Here is an 18,760-nt window from a genome sequence, read left to right on the forward strand (position 1 = left end):
TTCATTGTTTGACTTCTTTTGTGCTTACCTTTCTCAAACTCTATTTTTTTTTTTGCTGTAATCTCAATTTTGCGATCACTTATATGAATAAAAACACAGCATTGTGTGAAATGATTTGTAGGTCTGAGTTCTCATTCTGAGCATATTCAATATTGCATAGATTGCCCATATTAGTATTCTTTCTGGCCATCATATAATATTTTTTATTCAAGGAACTCGGAGCTCTCCAGTCAAGCTTTTTGACTGAACCACTTTTTGTCCCTTAAATAGCAATTTTTTTCAGATAGATAAACTGAGATACAGTAAATGGCTGAACAGAAAAACTTCAATAGAAAAGCCAGGAATAGAAATTGGATGGTAAACATAATTTACCCTTTTATGAGTACAGAATCTTTGGTCTTTATTTCATGCCTGATAGAAACTGTGTGTAGAATTTTTAGTAGCAATTGAAGTCTAGCAGGTTAAACTCCTCTGTTTAATTTGCAGCAGCTTCAGAATAGACACAGATTTTTTTTGAATTTAGGATCAGGTTCACTTTTGTGTTAGGACAAGAGATTAAATAAGATGGATCGATAGTTCCCTGACTCTCGAACTGTTCTTGTCCCAAGATCTGTTGGCACCTTTTATGCAGCGCTCTAACTTCAGACAGGCATGGTTTGATACTGTAGCTATAACCAGATGTAAATGCTCAGAGCAGGGCAAGGCTTTCTCTCCCCTCTTTGTTACAGTATGCTGCTTTTTGCATAGGCAGTAGAGTACTTGCCCCTCGGGGCTGTCCAAAAGCCAGAAGACTCCCTCCTGGTAGAACTCACAACCAAGTACTGCTCATCAGAAATAAAGAAGCTTCATTTGGAGAAGGGAAGCTGTCCTTTTAGTTCTTATCTCATTATATTTGTTGTATTAACAAATATCCACCACTCTTTTTGTTTTTTTTTTTCTTTCCCCAGAGTAACCTTTTAAAGTTTTCAGCATGAACTTTTTTCCTGTGCCGTGAGAAAAATAAATCTTAAGTTCCTCATTATAGAAATTATTAGAATTCTTTGATGAGTCTTGTTATTCCTGGATATTTTTAAAAGATGGATTTTTTCCATATGGTTTGTTTCATGAACATATGGGTCTGTTTTGTGGTTTTGGGAGATACAGTGATGCAGATTTTCTCTGCATGTCCTACAGTCAAATATTGGGTTTTTTTTTAATTATATAATTGACTGCCTAATACTGCAGAATAGGAATTTGCATTATATGCATCCACTTCACTTACTTACTTATTCTTAATACTTTATTATTTTGTACTGTTTTCATTTGCGGCCTTTTCCTGTGCCCATCCTGATATTTCTGGTTTTGTGAGTAAGCCAGTAGATGATTAAATTAATTCATTAGAGTGCGTGGTGAGTATATGCATACATACTTGCACACCCTCACCCCCACTCCACATATAGAGATGTAATTCAAGCGAGTAAGAGAGACTTAGATCACTGATTCCTTTTCATTAGTGACACTTTTTTGTTTGTTTGTTTTTTAAACAAGATGTGACTTTCTACCAAGTAGGCCCTAGGAACATCATGAGAGAAAGGTGGGTACAGTGGCTCTGCTAACTTTCTGCCCTCCCACCTTGGGCAAGTCAGTTAAAGCTGTATTGAGTCAATGTATGTTAATTCCTGGGCTTTCTCTGCAGTCCAGGGTGAGGATTATGTGGGTTTAGAGTAATATTCAGAGCAGCCAGTTTACTGAGCTGGGAACAGCCTAAGGCTAACTTATAAGAGCCAAAACCCCCCAAAACCTAAACCTGTCTGGACTCTCGCCCTTTCTGGAGCTTACGTATTTTATGTGGGCTCCAGTCAGGTGCCTTTGTCTTCTTAAGATCTAAAACCTAGAGGAACTTTGTAAAGCTAGGCACATTTAAAACATTTTTGTTTCAAACAAGGAAGAGCTCTTCTAATTACTCCATATATCTGATGGTTCAAACATATGTCTAGCAATGGTAGAACTAAATTTAGTTCTTTGTAAGCCTGCTGTTTCAAACTATATCTGTGATCTTCTAAGAGAAAACCATCCATTCTCAATAAGCTATAGAATAGATGCAGTGCAGTACTATTCATGGCTGTCGTTGAAACTGGGCTCTATTATGTGAGGAAAGCCAAGCCAAAGAGAGCATGCCTGAAAAGGTGCAAGATGTTATGACCTAGTGCTTAGTACATCCAGCTCTGAGTAGGGAGACTGAAGTGCCTTAATCCCCTTTCCCAAGAGTGACTTAAGGATAAAATACAAAAATACCTGTCATGTCCCTCCCCTTGTTATTCTCTCTGTACTCCATTTTATGGCTTTTCAGTATGGGGACTTACAGCCTATTGTTCCCACTAGCTGATATTAAACTGGCTCACATAAAACTACAAATGAATGACCCATGTAAGGAATATACTTCCCGTAATGCATAAAGTAAAACATAGACCGCATCAAATGCATGAAGTGCATTAAAAGAATTCCTGTATCAAGTGGTGCTTGGTACCGTAAGGGGATACATGCATGAACAGATTCCACAAGGCAAGAACAAGTTGGTTGTATCTCCTGCCAGGCAGACCAGTAAGATCCACAACAATTCATTCTTAAAATTCCAGAAGGAATGGATTTCTGATGTCTCTGAAAAGGATAAAATGTCATTGTGTGGCTCAGAACCATGATGTGTCTTTCTTAATGAAAACTCATTCATTCCAGCGATTAGATACAGCTCTCAAATTGTGCCAGCTACGCTGGTATACGCACACGTAATCACATTGTAGAGGCTATACTATTACACAGCATCATCCTTCCAGATTGCAGCTATATCCAGTCTTGGTATTTATATAGATTTTTATGTCTCTAACAACAACAGGTTAGATATTTATGTATGTTTTTATTATTGTCATTACTATAAAAAAAATCAGATAACTAGAACTTCCACCTCTTCTAGTATGCTCTTGTTGCATCTTATGCAGTATAATGCTAGAAACTGCTGCTAAACTGTGTTTTCAGAAGTGTATATCTTTCTATGAACGTCTGTTATACTTAGGTTGATATATGAACTGTGTTTCAATCAGGTCCTTGGTACATTTAACTTGAATAATTTGCCCATCTATCCTGAAACTCCTTTAAAAGTTTGAAATATTAATAAGCTTAATGGAAAAGCATGTTAACCTAAGCAGTGAGTGTCCTTGGTTAAAGAAGTTATAACTTTTAAATATTTATCATCCACCCTAAGATTCTACTTTTTGTTTCAAAAAATATGATCTGTTCTTTTCTCAGTGTATTTCAACAGGAACTCTCTATCTGAATTAGCCTAATGAATAAGTAGCTTTCTGCTAACTGCCTGGAAGAAGCACACAAAACACTTGACTGTGTCATTGCCTGCTGATTCAGTAGCTGTGATTCCACATAACTGAGAGTAGTGTAGTGTCCTCTAAAACCAACAATGTCATCATTAATTCATCAGCAACACAGCTGTGAACTTTGGTTGTTTTTTTTACCAAAGCAACTGGGCAAAAACATTCCAATGTGCAGTAAAGAAAGTTCCAAGCAACTGGGGGGCACCGTGCTTTGTGTTTAAGCCATTGACCTTGTAATGTGATCACACAGACTTTTTGTAAATTAATCTTTCAGATCTTATGAGTGACATGTGAACTTTGACTTCATGGGCAAAAGACGGACTCCAGCTCCAGTAGAGTCACCTGTATCCCAAATGCGTGATAAATTTACATAACTTTCTTTTGAAAAACATGAGTCTGTTGGTGCTTTCATGTCTTTTACTAGGGGAAATATTAGACTTTTTTTCCTTTTTGTGCAGTGGTGTACATCGAGTATAAATGGGATTGTCCCAAACTTCATTTAAAAATATATTTTAGCTATTCCTATAGCAATTATATGTTTCAAACTGCAAAACATTAACTTTTCTGTGAGCTAAATGCCACTGTACCATTTTACATTTTGGTAATTTGTTCGTTGTTTCTAGAATTTGTATTAATTTCCCTAAAAGCAAAATTTCTTAGAATCAGTGTTTACACAGCTGTTTTGAATTGCATTTTATGTATGAGCATGTTCTGCAGAAAACAGGTGAAGAATTCAAACACTAACATATTCCTACATCATCAAGACATTATGTTTTAAACTGTGAGTCTTTTTACTATAAAGCCTTTAGATTTCTACATGAGCATAATTATTTTTTGTCCCTGGTGCAGGAAAGCTGGTATGCTTGTGCTTAGTATATGCTATTTGGGCTATCTGGTTTCCTGTACATCTGTCACTTGGCTTGTGGCATTCTCTTTGGTGATGAGGAGTAAGTACAGGAGCCTGCCCAGTGTGGTTGTGTGACCTGTCAAATGCCATCGTTGCTTCTAGTTACAAACACGTAGCCATCTCTTATTTACCCGGCATGGGTTTACCAGGAAATGAGTAAGTGGAGGGAAGGAAACATGTACTACAACGCTGCATTATGTTGCACTATTGGCCTATAGCTTCCATAGTCAAATCAATGTACTCTCTCTGTAAAGTGTAGTAAAGGCTTTTTTGCTTTTTATCTGTATGCAGATTCCTGTGCTTCTGATTACATGAACCAGGATAATAACAATGAGGAACTGCAACACTTTGAATGCATGTACTTTTCTAGATGTCTTTTTTCTGGGACCTGAGAAAGGATCTGTGACTGAGAAAAAGAACAGCAGAAGATGCTGAAAGGGGTTTTTATTTCTAAGGCCTGGAGAATTAAAAACTATTATAAACTTAGTGGCAGAAAGTAACTGTGAGGTTTTTCCTCATCACCCCAGAAGAAAAAGGAGGAGGTTGGCTCTCCTACCTGGTCTTATAATGTTTATGCTGTTTCTAGTTTGGCAAGGACATAAAATACATGGATTTTGGCTATAATAATACAGGAAATTTATCACGCCAGCAGGAATATGGTCATTGGTACCGTTACACATTTACTATATGTGTTAGACAAGCCTGAGGAAAAACTATAAGGGTTTTAATAAACGATGAAAACTAAGGTTTACTTTAACACCTAGACTTTCTGAAGAGTGGCCTTTGTAGTTAGAAAAAAAAATGAATAATATTATCATTTTGCATTTCTAATTTTTTTAAAAAACAGCTGTCAAACATCAAGTAATAATAATAGATTAGCACTTGTTTTCTCTCAGTCTTAGCTTTTTTATTGTTAGGTGGTAAATGTAAATTTTCTGGTAATGTATATTTGAATGTTTCAAGGTTTAACTCCTGTTCTTGTACTTAATGAAAGGATCTCCCACCCCCAAATCAAGAACGGGTGCAGGCTTGAAACTCCAAATAAAATGTTTTACCTGGGGCAATACTGTTCATCACATTCTTCCTAAAGGCTTTTGGGTTTTCGTTTTGAATGGAAATAGAAGAGCCAGATGCAGATATATCATTTTGAAATACCCTTCCATTCTTTAGAAAAGAAAAAGATTCTTCATTATTCTCTTTCTTTTTTAAAAATGTTTTTTCAGCACTCCATAAAATATATGCCCACATTGACAAGCACAGCTGCAACCTGATGTTCCCTATAGAAACTTTGCACTTGCCCTGTGGCAACAAGCCCCACCAAACACAAAAAGAAAATCAAATTCTTTATCAGTTCTTTCTCTGACCTTTCATAAGCAGAGACTGAGATGTGGCAAAACTATCCCTACCCTTACTCATTTATCTATACTCATGTACAGTGTTTTTTCTCTAAAAGGCAATGACAATTTCATAGATTTTTAGATGGGATGTTCCTTAGTGAGTGTAATTATTGATGCCGTGAATTGAAAGGGTCACAAACATTTCATGAGCAGTAAACGGGAACTTGATTTTTTTCTTTTTTTTAAGAGACTTAATAGTCCTGCCATTGTGAGGTTGGATTCCATATTTGCAGTTCATGTAACCACAAATGTTGCCAAGTTCTCTTTCTTTTTCCCACAAGTTGTGTAATTTTTGGTACTGTTAAAGCTCTAGATTTTTGAAGTGCCATAATTGCACTAGAATCTTTGCTTCTACTAAAAAAGAGACAAACCTAAGCCTTTCTTTAAAACTGTAACAATTTGTTGTGGTTTAACCCCAGGCGGTAACTAAGCACCACACAGCCGCTCGCTCACTCCTCCCCCCAGTGGGATGGGGGAGAGAATCAGAAGAGTAAAAATGAGAAAACTCGTGGGCTGAGATAAAGACAGTTTAATAGGTAAAGCAAAAGCCACGCACACAAGCAAAGCAAAACAAGGAATTCATTCATCACTTCCCATCGGCAGGCAGGTGTTCAGCCATCTCCAGGAAAGCAGGGCTCCATCATGTGTAGTGGTTACTTGGGAAGACAAATGCCATCACTCCGAACGTCCCCCCTTCCTTCTTCTTCCCCCAGCTTTACATGCTGAGCATGATGTCATATGGTATGGAATATCCCTTTGGTCGGTTGGGGTCAGCTGTCCCAGCTGTGTCCCCTCCCAGCTTCTTGTGCACTCCAGCCCACTCGCTGGTGGGGTGGGGTGAGAGGCAGAAAAGGCCTTCACTCTGTGTAAGCACTTACTCAGCAATAAGGAAAACATCCCTGTATTATTAACACTGTTTTCAGCACAAACGCAAAACATAGCCTCATACTAGCTACTATGAAGAAAATTAACTCTATCATCCCAGCCAAAACCATCACACAATTAAAAGATCAAAACAAGAAAAAAATAGTTTCAGATGTACTAGACTTGGTGTTTTTGGAGGGGTGTCCTGGCTCTCGGTGTTTGAGTGCTTGCATTCGCCAATACATGGCAATACTGTACATGCTCTTTTATTGAGCTTGTGGAATGAAATACAACAACAAGAAAATGAAAGCTAAGCCAGTGTGTACGTTATGGGTCTTGCTATTTAAAACTAGGTGTCTTTACAATTCTGTACTTCATATTTCTCTGAAACAAGTTTCTGAAAAGTAGTGTTTTACATACCTTTTTCTAGTTCTCTGTGATTTACCAAATTTCTGTTGTAATATTGATCTCTACTTCTTCCCATTTATTCTCTTTTTGCTTAGTATTCTTTGAATTGTATTGTCAGAAAGGCTTCAGTTTTAAAACAGTAATTTGTAAGCAAAATACTAAGTGTTCTGTCTTTAGATTTTAGCTGGGTTGAATTACAGTCTGAGGTGCCGGTGTCTCTCTGCCGCCTGTGAGGACCTTGGGGAACTACAGTTGACATTAGCACTTGGCTGAGGCTCTTGATTTAAGTGGCATGAACGTGAAACAAAGGGACGAATACTATCGTCTGTATTTAATGCAGAGTCAAAAACTCTGTAAGAAAACCACATTTATAAAAGAAACTGTGTGCTTTTTTCCTTAACTTGGATACCTGAGATTGTACACTACCTATATTAATTCACTAGAGAACACTACAGGTTTCTGTATCTTGTTATTCCACATATAGCAGAACTTCCTTCATATCATACTTCCACTATTGGGAGAGAATATTTCTGTCTCCAAAATGTATATCACAGGTCAGGTTTACTGTATACTTATATATGTTATATAGAAAAGGTCAGTATTCAGAGGTGCCTGTTGCTATTGATACATAGGGCCAATTAAGAAGAGTCACTTTAAAAGATATCCCTAAAGAATATCAGGAAATATGGTCTGAACTCCTAGAATACATAAACTATTATTTTATTCTTTTTTAAGCTTCTGTCTATAGTTGCTTTTGATGAGTGTTTATGGTTTACTGCTCCTTGGGCAAGTCCTTCTTTTTAGTGAGACTAAACTACACCTAACTACATAGGTATCTAGATCATGTGTTTGTGGCTTCTCTGTTTTCCTTCTTATTGGATGGAGGCATTTTGTTAGTTTTATTGGTGTTTTAGCACTTGCAGTAAAGTTTCTTAAGTTATGAAGAAACAAATCTCCGTGCCCTTAGTTTTATTGCTATTTACATTTTCTGTTCCCCCAATAGATTATAGACCTGTAAGTATTAAAATCGCCAGATACTTTGTTGCAGAGTTTTAAAATGGCTATGATAAGATACTGTGGTACCATTATGCTACACTGTATCTATTTCTTGGAAAAATAAAAGCCAACATGACCAAAAAAAGAAAAATAAATGGGTTTTTGTAACAGAAAACAGCTGCAACCACATCAAGGCATTTTTGTCTACTCTTCTGGCTTTGCTGAAAATTAAAGCCACAACTTAATAATATTCAAGGAAGATATTTCTATGGAATGAAATCTGTTAAATGCATAATAACAAACAGTTAAAAACACAAAACGGGATGTTTAGGAAACTGTTTTTGAATGCTAAATAGCCTAGATGATTGCAGAAGTTCTGCTTCTTCAGTATAGGCTAGAGAATGAAAGCCTTATTCAGAATGATGGGTCGTAAATACCAGTTCAGGAATTCATGTCTTACGTTTTCGCACACATTCAGTGTGTTCAATTAAAACCAGCTTGCTTTCTAACCTAAGAATACTTGAAAGTGTATGAAATCAAGTGCTCTGAAAACAAGGAGCTCTCCATTTTTTGAGAAAGGTTTTAGAAATGAGAGAAAAAATTACACAGTGACTCATATATAGTACAATGCTTAGTTTTTTCTGTCTACAAATGCAGTAGATTAGATGAGCTGAATGTTGAACTAATCTGAAGTTAGAAGAGCTGAATTCTTGCAAAACATCTGTTGACAACCTTGGAGTAGATGGATTTTAAATTCAAAGTGATTTAAATCGGAGACTTTTATCATAGTTTAGTATTTAAATCAAGGGGGTTTACATCATGATTTATGCAGCTTTTAAAACTCTTAAAATTTTAATTATTTTTCTAAAGAATGGTTGACTCTTATTTTTTAGTGACTACTAGGATATGTTGATTTTCAATTAAATATGCCCATTACATTAAGTCAGTACCTGTTTGCCCTAGCCAGGAAAATATACTCTATCACATTTAATTACACAGTTTAATGTATGTTTACTTAGAATTCTAGTTCTTACCTTTTGTTCTGTTAAAGATACTGAATAAAATTTCTTCCTTTGTTGATTCCTGCTTACTAGAAATTTGTGCCCTGCTGCTTATGATGGAAGCTGGAGTATAATTCAGTAGCAAGACAACAGTGTTTAAAAACTATTGAAACTTAACTAATGAATTTTTTTGTTATACAATATATACAAAAGTCAAATATGCTATACAGTTACAGCCAGCATTTGGATCTTAGGGCAAGAGGTACGAGAACACTACAAACACTGGTTGCAGTTAGGGAGGAGAATAGAATAACATTATAACATTTTAGGATATCTCGTGGACAGAACCAGATTTCATTATGATGTTGGAAATGTTTAAAAAAAACCCAACAAAACCAACAACCTCTGTTTAAAGCTATTTGCTTTCTTGTTAAAAGGAAGTATTACCTGCAGTTAACGGATTGATCCTATTGCTTGAAAAGTCTCCATGATTTTAGAATACTAGGTCTCTTCTTGCATTTGTTTTTGTTCGTCATCAGAAGATCAAAACTAGTTCCTTGCTCTTCCAGCTCCTGCTTGGTTTCTCAAATTCAGATGAAACAGAATTGAACTAAAGAAAACAGAGTAAATTCAAATGCATAAAACATCTCTTAGTACCTCTGAAAGAGACTATAAGTATCAAAATTTGGCTTATCAATTCATTTAACTCAGTAGGCTCAACTGCTTAGGTAGTAACAATTCCCAGCCACTAATAAAACACTGTTTATAACTTGGTTTTGTTTGCATATCATTTTTTATTTAATGTATCATAGTTTATGTTTTAGGAAAGTCAGACTTTACCAGATTTAGCCATAGTTTCACACTCACCGGTATTTTAGGAAAGATTAGTTAAATAGGAATAATATCTCTAATTTAATTTAAAATAATTTCTATTACCCTTTATTTGGTTTTGTATTTAGGTATTATATACAATATATTCAGAATTTCCTTTGATATTCCTTTGTCAACCATTTGCTTTGTTATGTAAAACCTACTATTCATAACTTAATTGGGTAATAAAATATAGGAGTTTTTGTAACAGTTTTACTGTTTTGTAACAGTAAATCAAAACTCATTTAGCTTTCCTTTATAACATGATGCCTAAGTCTTATGTTATATTAGCTCCTAAAATGACAGAAAAAGCCAGCATGCTAATGGAAATACAGATTTTAATGAGTTCTATTTGATATTTTAACTGTTTAGGTTTGAATCCAGTACTGTTTAGGGTCTAAAGGTTACAAATACCTTATTTGGTTCAGTTAATGAAAATGAAGCTTCAAAGTCATAATCTTCCTCTAATGCATATATAGGCAATGGAGAAAAATAATTATGTAATCTTCAATTACTTTAAAAATATTAATTTTTTATTAATAAATACATGCCTGATAGGAATGTTAGAAACTTTAAACATGTGTGATGTTTTCAAATTTTGTTTCCTAAAGTTACCTTCTTAAAACATTGGTGAGGACATACAAATTTAGATTTTGGTGTCCATGGGTGATAACTTCATTGCTAATATGCAGGTACCTAGAAAATGTTATACAACCTGTAGATCAAAAGCTACCATGAAATGAAACTAAAATTGAAAGTAAGCTTCAGAAAATGAAGGGTAGAAAGTACTACTTGTAGCAATTCAGAAATAAAGCTTTTTTGATCTTTAAAAGTTATAAAATTATTTCCATATGCTTCCAAGAAGAAATTCACACTTACAGCCACCGAAACCTCTTCGTTATATCCTCGTGTAGTACCATGCAAACTCTGCAGCTGCAAGTAACGTAGCTTAGTGTCTGTGGTATCAAATGAGAAGAAAATGATTGTAAAAGATATATTAGCTTCCTTTTTTTTTTTTCTACTTCTGTCACCTCTGGCAACCAGTTGCTTTCTCTTTCTGTCTACAGGGTGTGGCATAGCTGATGAAGCACAGTTATTCATTATTTGCACATTCAAACCACAAGCAATTGACTGGATATTTTTGAGAAAGATAAAATAAAACCAAGTATTATGCCTCTTTGTAATGACTAAAATATGCATGTTTAAATTCATTTTGCCTGCAAGAACTTGTCATAATTATTTTTACTTGTATAACCTGTAGGCTATCTTAAAAATCAAAAAGAAATGAACTGCTGCAATTACCATGTCTCTTCTTCACAATTTTTACCTACTTTGCTACTCTAAATAAGAGCAAAATTGTATAAACTCATGTCCCCTTTTGATTTCTGTTAAGATGTCTCTTTGTCAGAGAAAGGGGAAAAAATCCTTTAGGGTTTTTTATTTCTAATTTACTAATGAAGTTCATTTTCTCTTCTGAAATTTTATACTGTTTTTAAATAATTTTTTTTAATGGGGATTTTATATGATTCCATGAGGCTGATAATGGCTTTGATGTTGTGGTTCTGATGGCTCATGATGTTGTAAGTTGAATTTTCTCTTCAGACAGTGATGTTACCAGATGCCCGCTATCTCCTCCTCTTTTTTTCTGATGCTCCTGTTTTCTTGCCTAGATACTTCTGTCCTTTCTGCTTTCTGGCTCTGAAAGCAGCAGCTACAGAAAATTGACTACCAGACCTTTTCATTCTGTCCTTACACAAACCGAAACAGAGGAAAAAATAAGAGAAGGGAAAATGTAAGTAACAGAAGGAAAGATAGCAGAAGGAGGAAAAGAGCGAAAGCAGATTTTCTCCTATGGCTCAGGAATCCTGTTCATTCTTAAAGATCTATGTCTTTCCTTAAAAATTACAGAAGTCCCCAAACCCACCCAAACTAGACATAAGCACAGGACCACCAGATGGTGAACCATGATTGTAGCACAAGGAGCTCTTAATTTCTGAATCCATTATTCAGCTTCCAGTCTTAATTTTTAACACCATCAAATAGATACGCATTACTGTCCTCTCCAGAAACATGCTCACTGAGTTGTAAGCATGTTTTGGATCTACTCTAGTTACATTTTCTCTCATTACATTCTGAAATAACCCTTCTGGAATAGCCTTACAGAGCAAAGATTAACTTTTTTCTTTTACATTCGTTAAGCTCTTTCTTGTGACGTAGTGTTTTTAAAACAAACAAGCAAGCACTAAAAGCCATAACGTGGCGTGCTGGACACTTAAGAATTTCTTTGTAAAAGTGGATGTATGGGTGTCTGTACTGGGTCTGGCTGGGATGGAGTTAATTTTCTTCATAGCGGCTGGTATGGTGCTGTGTTTTGGATTTGTGACCAGAACAATGCTGATAACACACCTATGTTTTAGGTGTTGCTAAACAGTGTTTGCACAGTATCAGGGCCTTCTCTGTTTCTCGCTCTGCCCTCCCAGTGAATAGATTGGGGATGCACAGTAGGCTGGGAGGGGACACAACGAGGCAGATGACCCGAACTATCCAAAGAGATATTCCATGCCATATAACGTCATGCACAGCAATAAAAAGGGAAAAGAGGGGGTTGTAGAAAGTTACCCATCTTTTGCTCAGGAACTGACTGGGCATGGGAGATGGTGAGTGATGGCCTTTGCATCGCTTGCTTTGTTTTCTTCCTCTCTTCTTTCCCTTCTCCTTTGCTTATTAAACAATTTTTATCTCGATCCACAAGTTTTATTGCTTTTACTCTTCCTTTCCTCTTCCCCATCCCACTGGGGCAGAGGGGTGGGGAGTGAGCAAGCAGCTGTGTGGTGCTGAGCTGCCTACTGGGGTTAACCCACAACAGTCTCATAAGGACATATTCCCATAATTTAAATTAGTTTACAAGTTATGGACACCAATCCTGACTTCTGTGGAACTTTGGGCTTTTAGCATTTCTGGAAATTGTAAGAAGCTCTTCCACAATGACGTGATGTGTCTGATTTTGTGTGCAGCATATTTATAATATTCCACAGCAGCACTGACCAGTACTGTTCATAGACAAGTGCATAGTGCTTTGGTGTGGTGCATAAAGGTGAGACCTTGGAGTTGATGGTGCACATTGAGTTGAGTAGTATGGAGATACAAGGCAAGGATTGCCTTTTCAAAGCAGAACAGAGCTGTTTGAGAAACTATTAATAAGTCACGAAATAACTAAAACTTACAAAACCTTCCTGTGCTGATATGTCAAAAATCTGAACGTTGTCTCAATAGATCAGTATACTCTTAAAATGGAGTCTTTTTATCAGGAAGAGAACAGTTACTTTAGAATTGCAGTCCTACACATCAGTAAAAATGTAAGTAAATTAAAGCATCAAAGTAAATTGTTTCAAGCAAATAAAGTATCATGAGAACTGTTGATTGTAATACCTTCAGATTAAGCAACAAAATATACATGTTTATAGACATGCCAGCTATGTGAGTCCTTAAATAGTGTTGGCTTTCTATTGCTTATTCATTTACTGTGTGTCATTTTATGATTATTTACTATAATTAGAAATAATCCTGACATATTAGCTTTCTCCCCATGCTAAAATCTGATAAGGCCTTTCAGTGTTAGTCTGTTTCTGTTACTGTGTAGATGTGGAAAACAAGCCTAAAGCTTTGAACTTGCAAGCCTGTAGTCACAGCATGTCTGTCCACAGCGATCTACAAGTTTGCATTCCTACCACATGCAGTAAGGTTTTCTCTATAGACCCATGTCACTGAGGAATTCAGCAAGGAACAAGAAATCTTCAGTCAGAGAAGGGCCACAAGTGTGTGAAAAACTAGCCACACATAAACAGTAAAGGTCATTAGCAGGCTCCTAAACTCCTGGCTAGGAATTAGTTTTTTGGATCGTTAACGGTAAAAAGCCTAGGAAATGAATAGGACTCAGTGTCCTATTAAAAATTAGCCAGAACAATTAAAAGGTTTTCCAATTTCTAATGGGAACCAGACCTAATAGCTTATTTTCCCTTGTCTAGTGGGCTGTTTCTGCATTTTGAATTACATTAATTTTATGTCCTTGTATTTTTAAAGAAATATCTTGAAGTATTTTTTCTCTATAGGAGTTGTAAATTATTTACAGTGAGGGCAGTGAAAGCTTGGGAGCAGTAGAACCTAGTGTCTCCCTGAGACTGTGCTACTGATTCCAAGTCTTGTGACTCTAAACTAGTTCAGTTAGCTGTGACAGGACTTCTTCTGGTGTGTGCAACGGTATACTTTGCAAACTCCTAATACAGTTGCTGTATTATGTGATCCCATGAGTTAAAATGCTCATCTGGTTGCAAATGCACAGCCTTTTTTGGTGTGAGGTGTCTCTCCTTAGGGTATTACATGTTTCTCTAAACTCAGTTTTCTGATTTCAACAGCAGCCTCTCTGCTTTCATTTCAATGTAAATTTCTTGCTGCTGAGTGGATGACTGATGGCTATTTAAGAGCTATATTCTCCTCTACTGTATATTTTTCCTTCACCCTCAAATGACTTTGGCACAAGAAAATTGCAAGCAGTGAGCCCTTAGTATTTTAAAATGTAATTTTTGGAGATGTATGTTAAATACTTTCTCTTTCCTTATCTTTGCATCCTTGCAAGCATGTCTTACAAAACAATCCAAAGGGAGGAAGAGATAAAGAAAGAACAAAAATAAATAATGTTTTACACTGTCTGCTTTGCCTGCAGGCCTGCCACTCTCGAGGAAAACAAGCCCACAAGTTACCAAACTTTTTCACTCTATAGCTGTTATACTCATTTCCCTCCCCATTCGCCTTAGGGTCTAAATCTCCCCACCTAGCCCTCTGGTAATAATCAAGGTAATCTATGAACTAATTGTCAATACAAGCCATATGATTTTCCTCAAAGGAAAAAAATTAAAAATTAAATTTGGACAGGGAAAAGTAGACTGCAGATAAATGGGGTGGGGATGGGGGGAATAAAAGGACAAAAGAAAGGCAGGACAAGATGATCTTCCTCACTATGTTCATTTTGTACTCAGTCATTCATTTACTCCAGATGCAGAATTCCTTTCTGCAGTGAGTGAATTGCCTGGTCATTAACATAAAATTAGCTCCAAATGATCTCAGCTAAGAGCTTTGAAATATGTTAGTATAGAACCACACACTCAAAAACATGTGGGAATCCATGTAGGTTTCCAGATGTGAGAATCTTCTGTGATACAAATATAGTTATGTTTACGTTGCATAATATTCTGCTCTGTGGATATACTCTAGATGCAGCTGTGCTTCCAGTAGTGCTATAACTATGTTACTGTGGTGCTCTGCCTGAGTGAATGCGTCTTGTTTCTTATAGTGAGTCCATTCTAATGGACTAGTCTAATAATGACTACTTGTAAACAGACATTGTCCTGCAAGTTAAAATACTCCTTCAAGAAATGTAAGGAATTCAGTGTGGGCTAGTGGATGAGATTGAGAGTGAAAATTTGAAAAATTCCATGTTTCACTTTTGATTTGTCATGTGGTTTGCTACTAATTGTTTTTGCCTGTCTGACTTACTTTTCATCAGTGAGTACTTTCTGCACTAGGATTAAAATTTAAAAGCCTGAGAAAAGTTTGAAAAGGTCATAATTTTTTCTTTGTTATCTAAATAAGTGCTTAAGGTTGTGGTTTGATTTCAGTTATATTATCAAAAGTACATTGATTGATACCAAGATTAGTTGAATCTCAATTTAATTACCTGATTTTATGTTCATCTAAATAAAGCTCTCTACACATAATGATAGTCTGTCGATGCTCTTTTTTTGTTGTTTAAAAGCCCTTAACATCTCAATTTCTTTAATGCAGTTGCCTTCTTTTCCATGTGTAGGAAGTGAACTCAAAGTGTGTTTGGGAAGGAAATTGGTCTGTGCAAGAAAAGACTACTGGGTTGAATAAATCTGTAAAATGGAGTTTAAGTACATCAGCTAGTGCCTGAACTGTAAAGTAATCAGTCTATAGTAGCAGTTATTAGCTATTATTAATATTTGAACATGTAAATACGGAATAGTGACTGAAAGTAACATAAAATGTCTTTCTTGTTCACTTTGTAGTGTCACCTTGTAATTTTTAATAGCCACAACAAGTTTTACAAAGAAATACTATTTCCTGACTGACTGAAAACTGTCCCCATTCATGAACATGAATAATCAGTTTTCAGCCGTAATCCATACACCCTGTGCTACTTAGGCTGCGATTTCATCATGTCATATACATCAAACAGGGTCATATCACTGCTGTAGTTGGATAAGAGACCTTCAGGGGAAAAAAAAAATCAGCTAGGCATCTGATATTGATCTTTCCTCTGAAATGACAGTAGCTCCATGCTCTAGCACAATGTAAAGTAAATTCTGTGTAATAGTCATTACACAGTGAATAAAATCATTGTTTGACATAAATCACTGCAGCCTTAGGGAGTTCATCAGATTGTCAACTGATTCTTTGTCTCTCAGAGTTGTGTAAAACCGAGGTTTTCATTGCAGAAAGCATCTTTTTCCATTAAATGTTGCATAGTATCTATAATATTTATAATATATATTATTATATCTTCTGTGTCTCCTATTTCATGGGCAAATGCATTATGCATGTCTAAAATATGTCTTGTACTTTTCATTATAATCTTTAAATTGTCAGGGAGTATTGTGCTCTATTACCAAGGAGCATTAAGGATGGTAAAGGCTAGAAGTAACTCCCCATTGCAAACCTCTCCAAGCAAAATATCCTTTGCTATTCTTCACCATTACCAGCTAATATCAGTCATTATCTTTAATATCAAATTTTAAGAAATGTCCAGTAAAGGAAACCTGTGTGATAAAAATGATGGGAGTGTGCCACTGTCTGAATAAGAAATTGACTGAAAAGATACATCTGTGAGCTATCCAAGCAGTGACAGCTTGTAGAAAACTGTTGTACAGAAGATGGGGCTTTCTTCTGTCACATGCCATGGGACATACTTGACGTGGTAGGTCCTGTAGATGAGTAACTGATGTGCTTTTTGTCACATGGTTGAGAGAGGCTATGTTGCATTTCTACGCTGAGCGGCTGGGAATACTTTGGTCAATATGTGACAGTCTTTGTGGGCTGGTGCTGTTCAAAACCATTTTTGACCCCAGTTGCATCGCCCCAACAGCTGAAAGTCTTTCAGCAATGTGCTGTTTTGCTTTCAGTAACTAAAATCTTAAAGTGTGTGTGTGTCTGTATGTATACACAACATACCAAGATATATGAAAAAGTACGCGCTTTGGTAATTAAAAAGCAGTGATATCTAGTGGAAGACTAAGCAAAATCAAAGGCCTCTCAGTGCTTGTGGACATCAGACTTCTTTCCTAACTTTCAGCATCTAATCTATCTAGAACCTAGTGAAGATGTTACATAAATGATGTAATTATGTAAATGTATATTTAAATGCAGTTTGAATTGAAAAACATTGGTATCAGTTTAAGAGTTCTGCCAGTGCCTTTGTATCTCTCAAACTGTTTTATGGCACTGCTTTTCATTAATTATATTTTGACAGCAGAAATTCTTGCCCTTTTTTTTCAGACTGAAGAACAAACGGGCCTCTCTGAAGAGCAGCTTAAGACCCTTCTGGAAGAATGTATGCAGCCTCAGAGAACAATAAGCAACGTTACCATGCCAAAGTCTCAGGAATCTCTTTCTTTTGGATTAAGTCCCCCTTGTTACACAAGTCAAGACTCCACTCTTCACTCCACATCCACTCTTCCCAAAATGTTAGTCGAAGACCATATTGTAGGGATGTTAGCGGCTCAGGAAAGGGCTGGACTCGAAGACAAAAGCTTATGTGTTAATGCAGAGAGTGAAATCCCTGGCTACTATATCAGCAAAGCATTGGCTGATAGTCACTTATCAAAGGATTCACTGGCCCAAACAGAGGAACCTGATGACCTAGAAGGTTTACAGAAGATGGGAGATAAGAGTATTACTGAAGGTTACTTTATGTCAAGAGCACTCAACACAAAAAAGTTGAAGAAACCTTCTTTCTTGGGTGAACCATTATATTGCATCAGCATGAACAATGAGCCATCCACAGAGGCTGACATTCTCAGCATACCACTGCAAACCAAAGGAGGTGAGACTCTTAACAACCCTTTAGAATAGGCTTTTGATTATGATGAAAAAAGCCAAGCAGGTTCTCACCAAAGGTATGCACCAAAACACACTGATTATTATGGTGGGGCAAGGGTGTACTTTTATAAAACATAAAACCATGCCAAAAATAATACACACAAAATAACAGAACATTTATTAAAATTCTTACCCTGACATAACTGACTATAAGACTAGGACTCCTATGAAATATAATATTGATGTTGATTAATTCTGTCAACTGGAAAACAGTGTTGACAACACATATGGATTATCTTTTTTGTAGTAGAAAGTCATGTTCACTGTTCTGTGGAGAGCAAATATTCTCCCAGCAGTTGGTATAACAATTCACACAAAAATCCAAGTGTTTCTTGAATGTTTTTAATCAGGTAAACTCAGTAGTATAGAAACAAACATGACCTAGCCGTATTAAAAATAATAAATTGCTCTCAGGGAGTTCAAATTTACACGTAGAAGATACCAAAATTAATAAATACTGCATAATTTCTATAAATTACTTTTAGTTCAGTAAAAGAAAGAATACTTTAACCAGTAAAAAATTAAACTCACACTATCTGGTATTATAAAAAGATTTTGGAAATGTCTCTATTTTTTATGTCCTTTACTTAAATGCGATTTTATAGGCATACTGTAATCTAAGTCTACATTTAGATTTTTAGCCTAAGACCACTTCTCTTTCTGGAAAGCAAACTGTTCAAATAAGCCAGATTTTAGGCAGGTACATCTACATCTTTCATTTCTTTCATAAAAATTGTGACAATATGAAGTTGTTTGTGATTAAAGTGCTATAGTTTAATTGTATTA

At 36.0% G+C, this 18,760-nt stretch overlaps 1 protein-coding gene across 1 annotated transcript in view; it reads left to right on the forward strand.

The window, feature by feature from the left end:
- Positions 1-17,947, forward strand: part of FSIP1 (fibrous sheath interacting protein 1) — an 82,287-nt gene extending 64,340 nt beyond the window's left edge. The window contains exon 11 of the mRNA XM_050898336.1: positions 17,372-17,947. Within this exon, the coding sequence (XP_050754293.1) occupies positions 17,372-17,947 (576 nt within the window). The remainder of the gene's footprint in view (positions 1-17,371) is intronic.
- The last annotated feature ends 813 nt before the right edge of the window (positions 17,948-18,760 follow it).

This window comes from Gymnogyps californianus, chromosome 5 (assembly GCF_018139145.2).
Source record: "Gymnogyps californianus isolate 813 chromosome 5, ASM1813914v2, whole genome shotgun sequence".
NCBI lineage: Eukaryota > Metazoa > Chordata > Aves > Accipitriformes > Cathartidae > Gymnogyps > Gymnogyps californianus.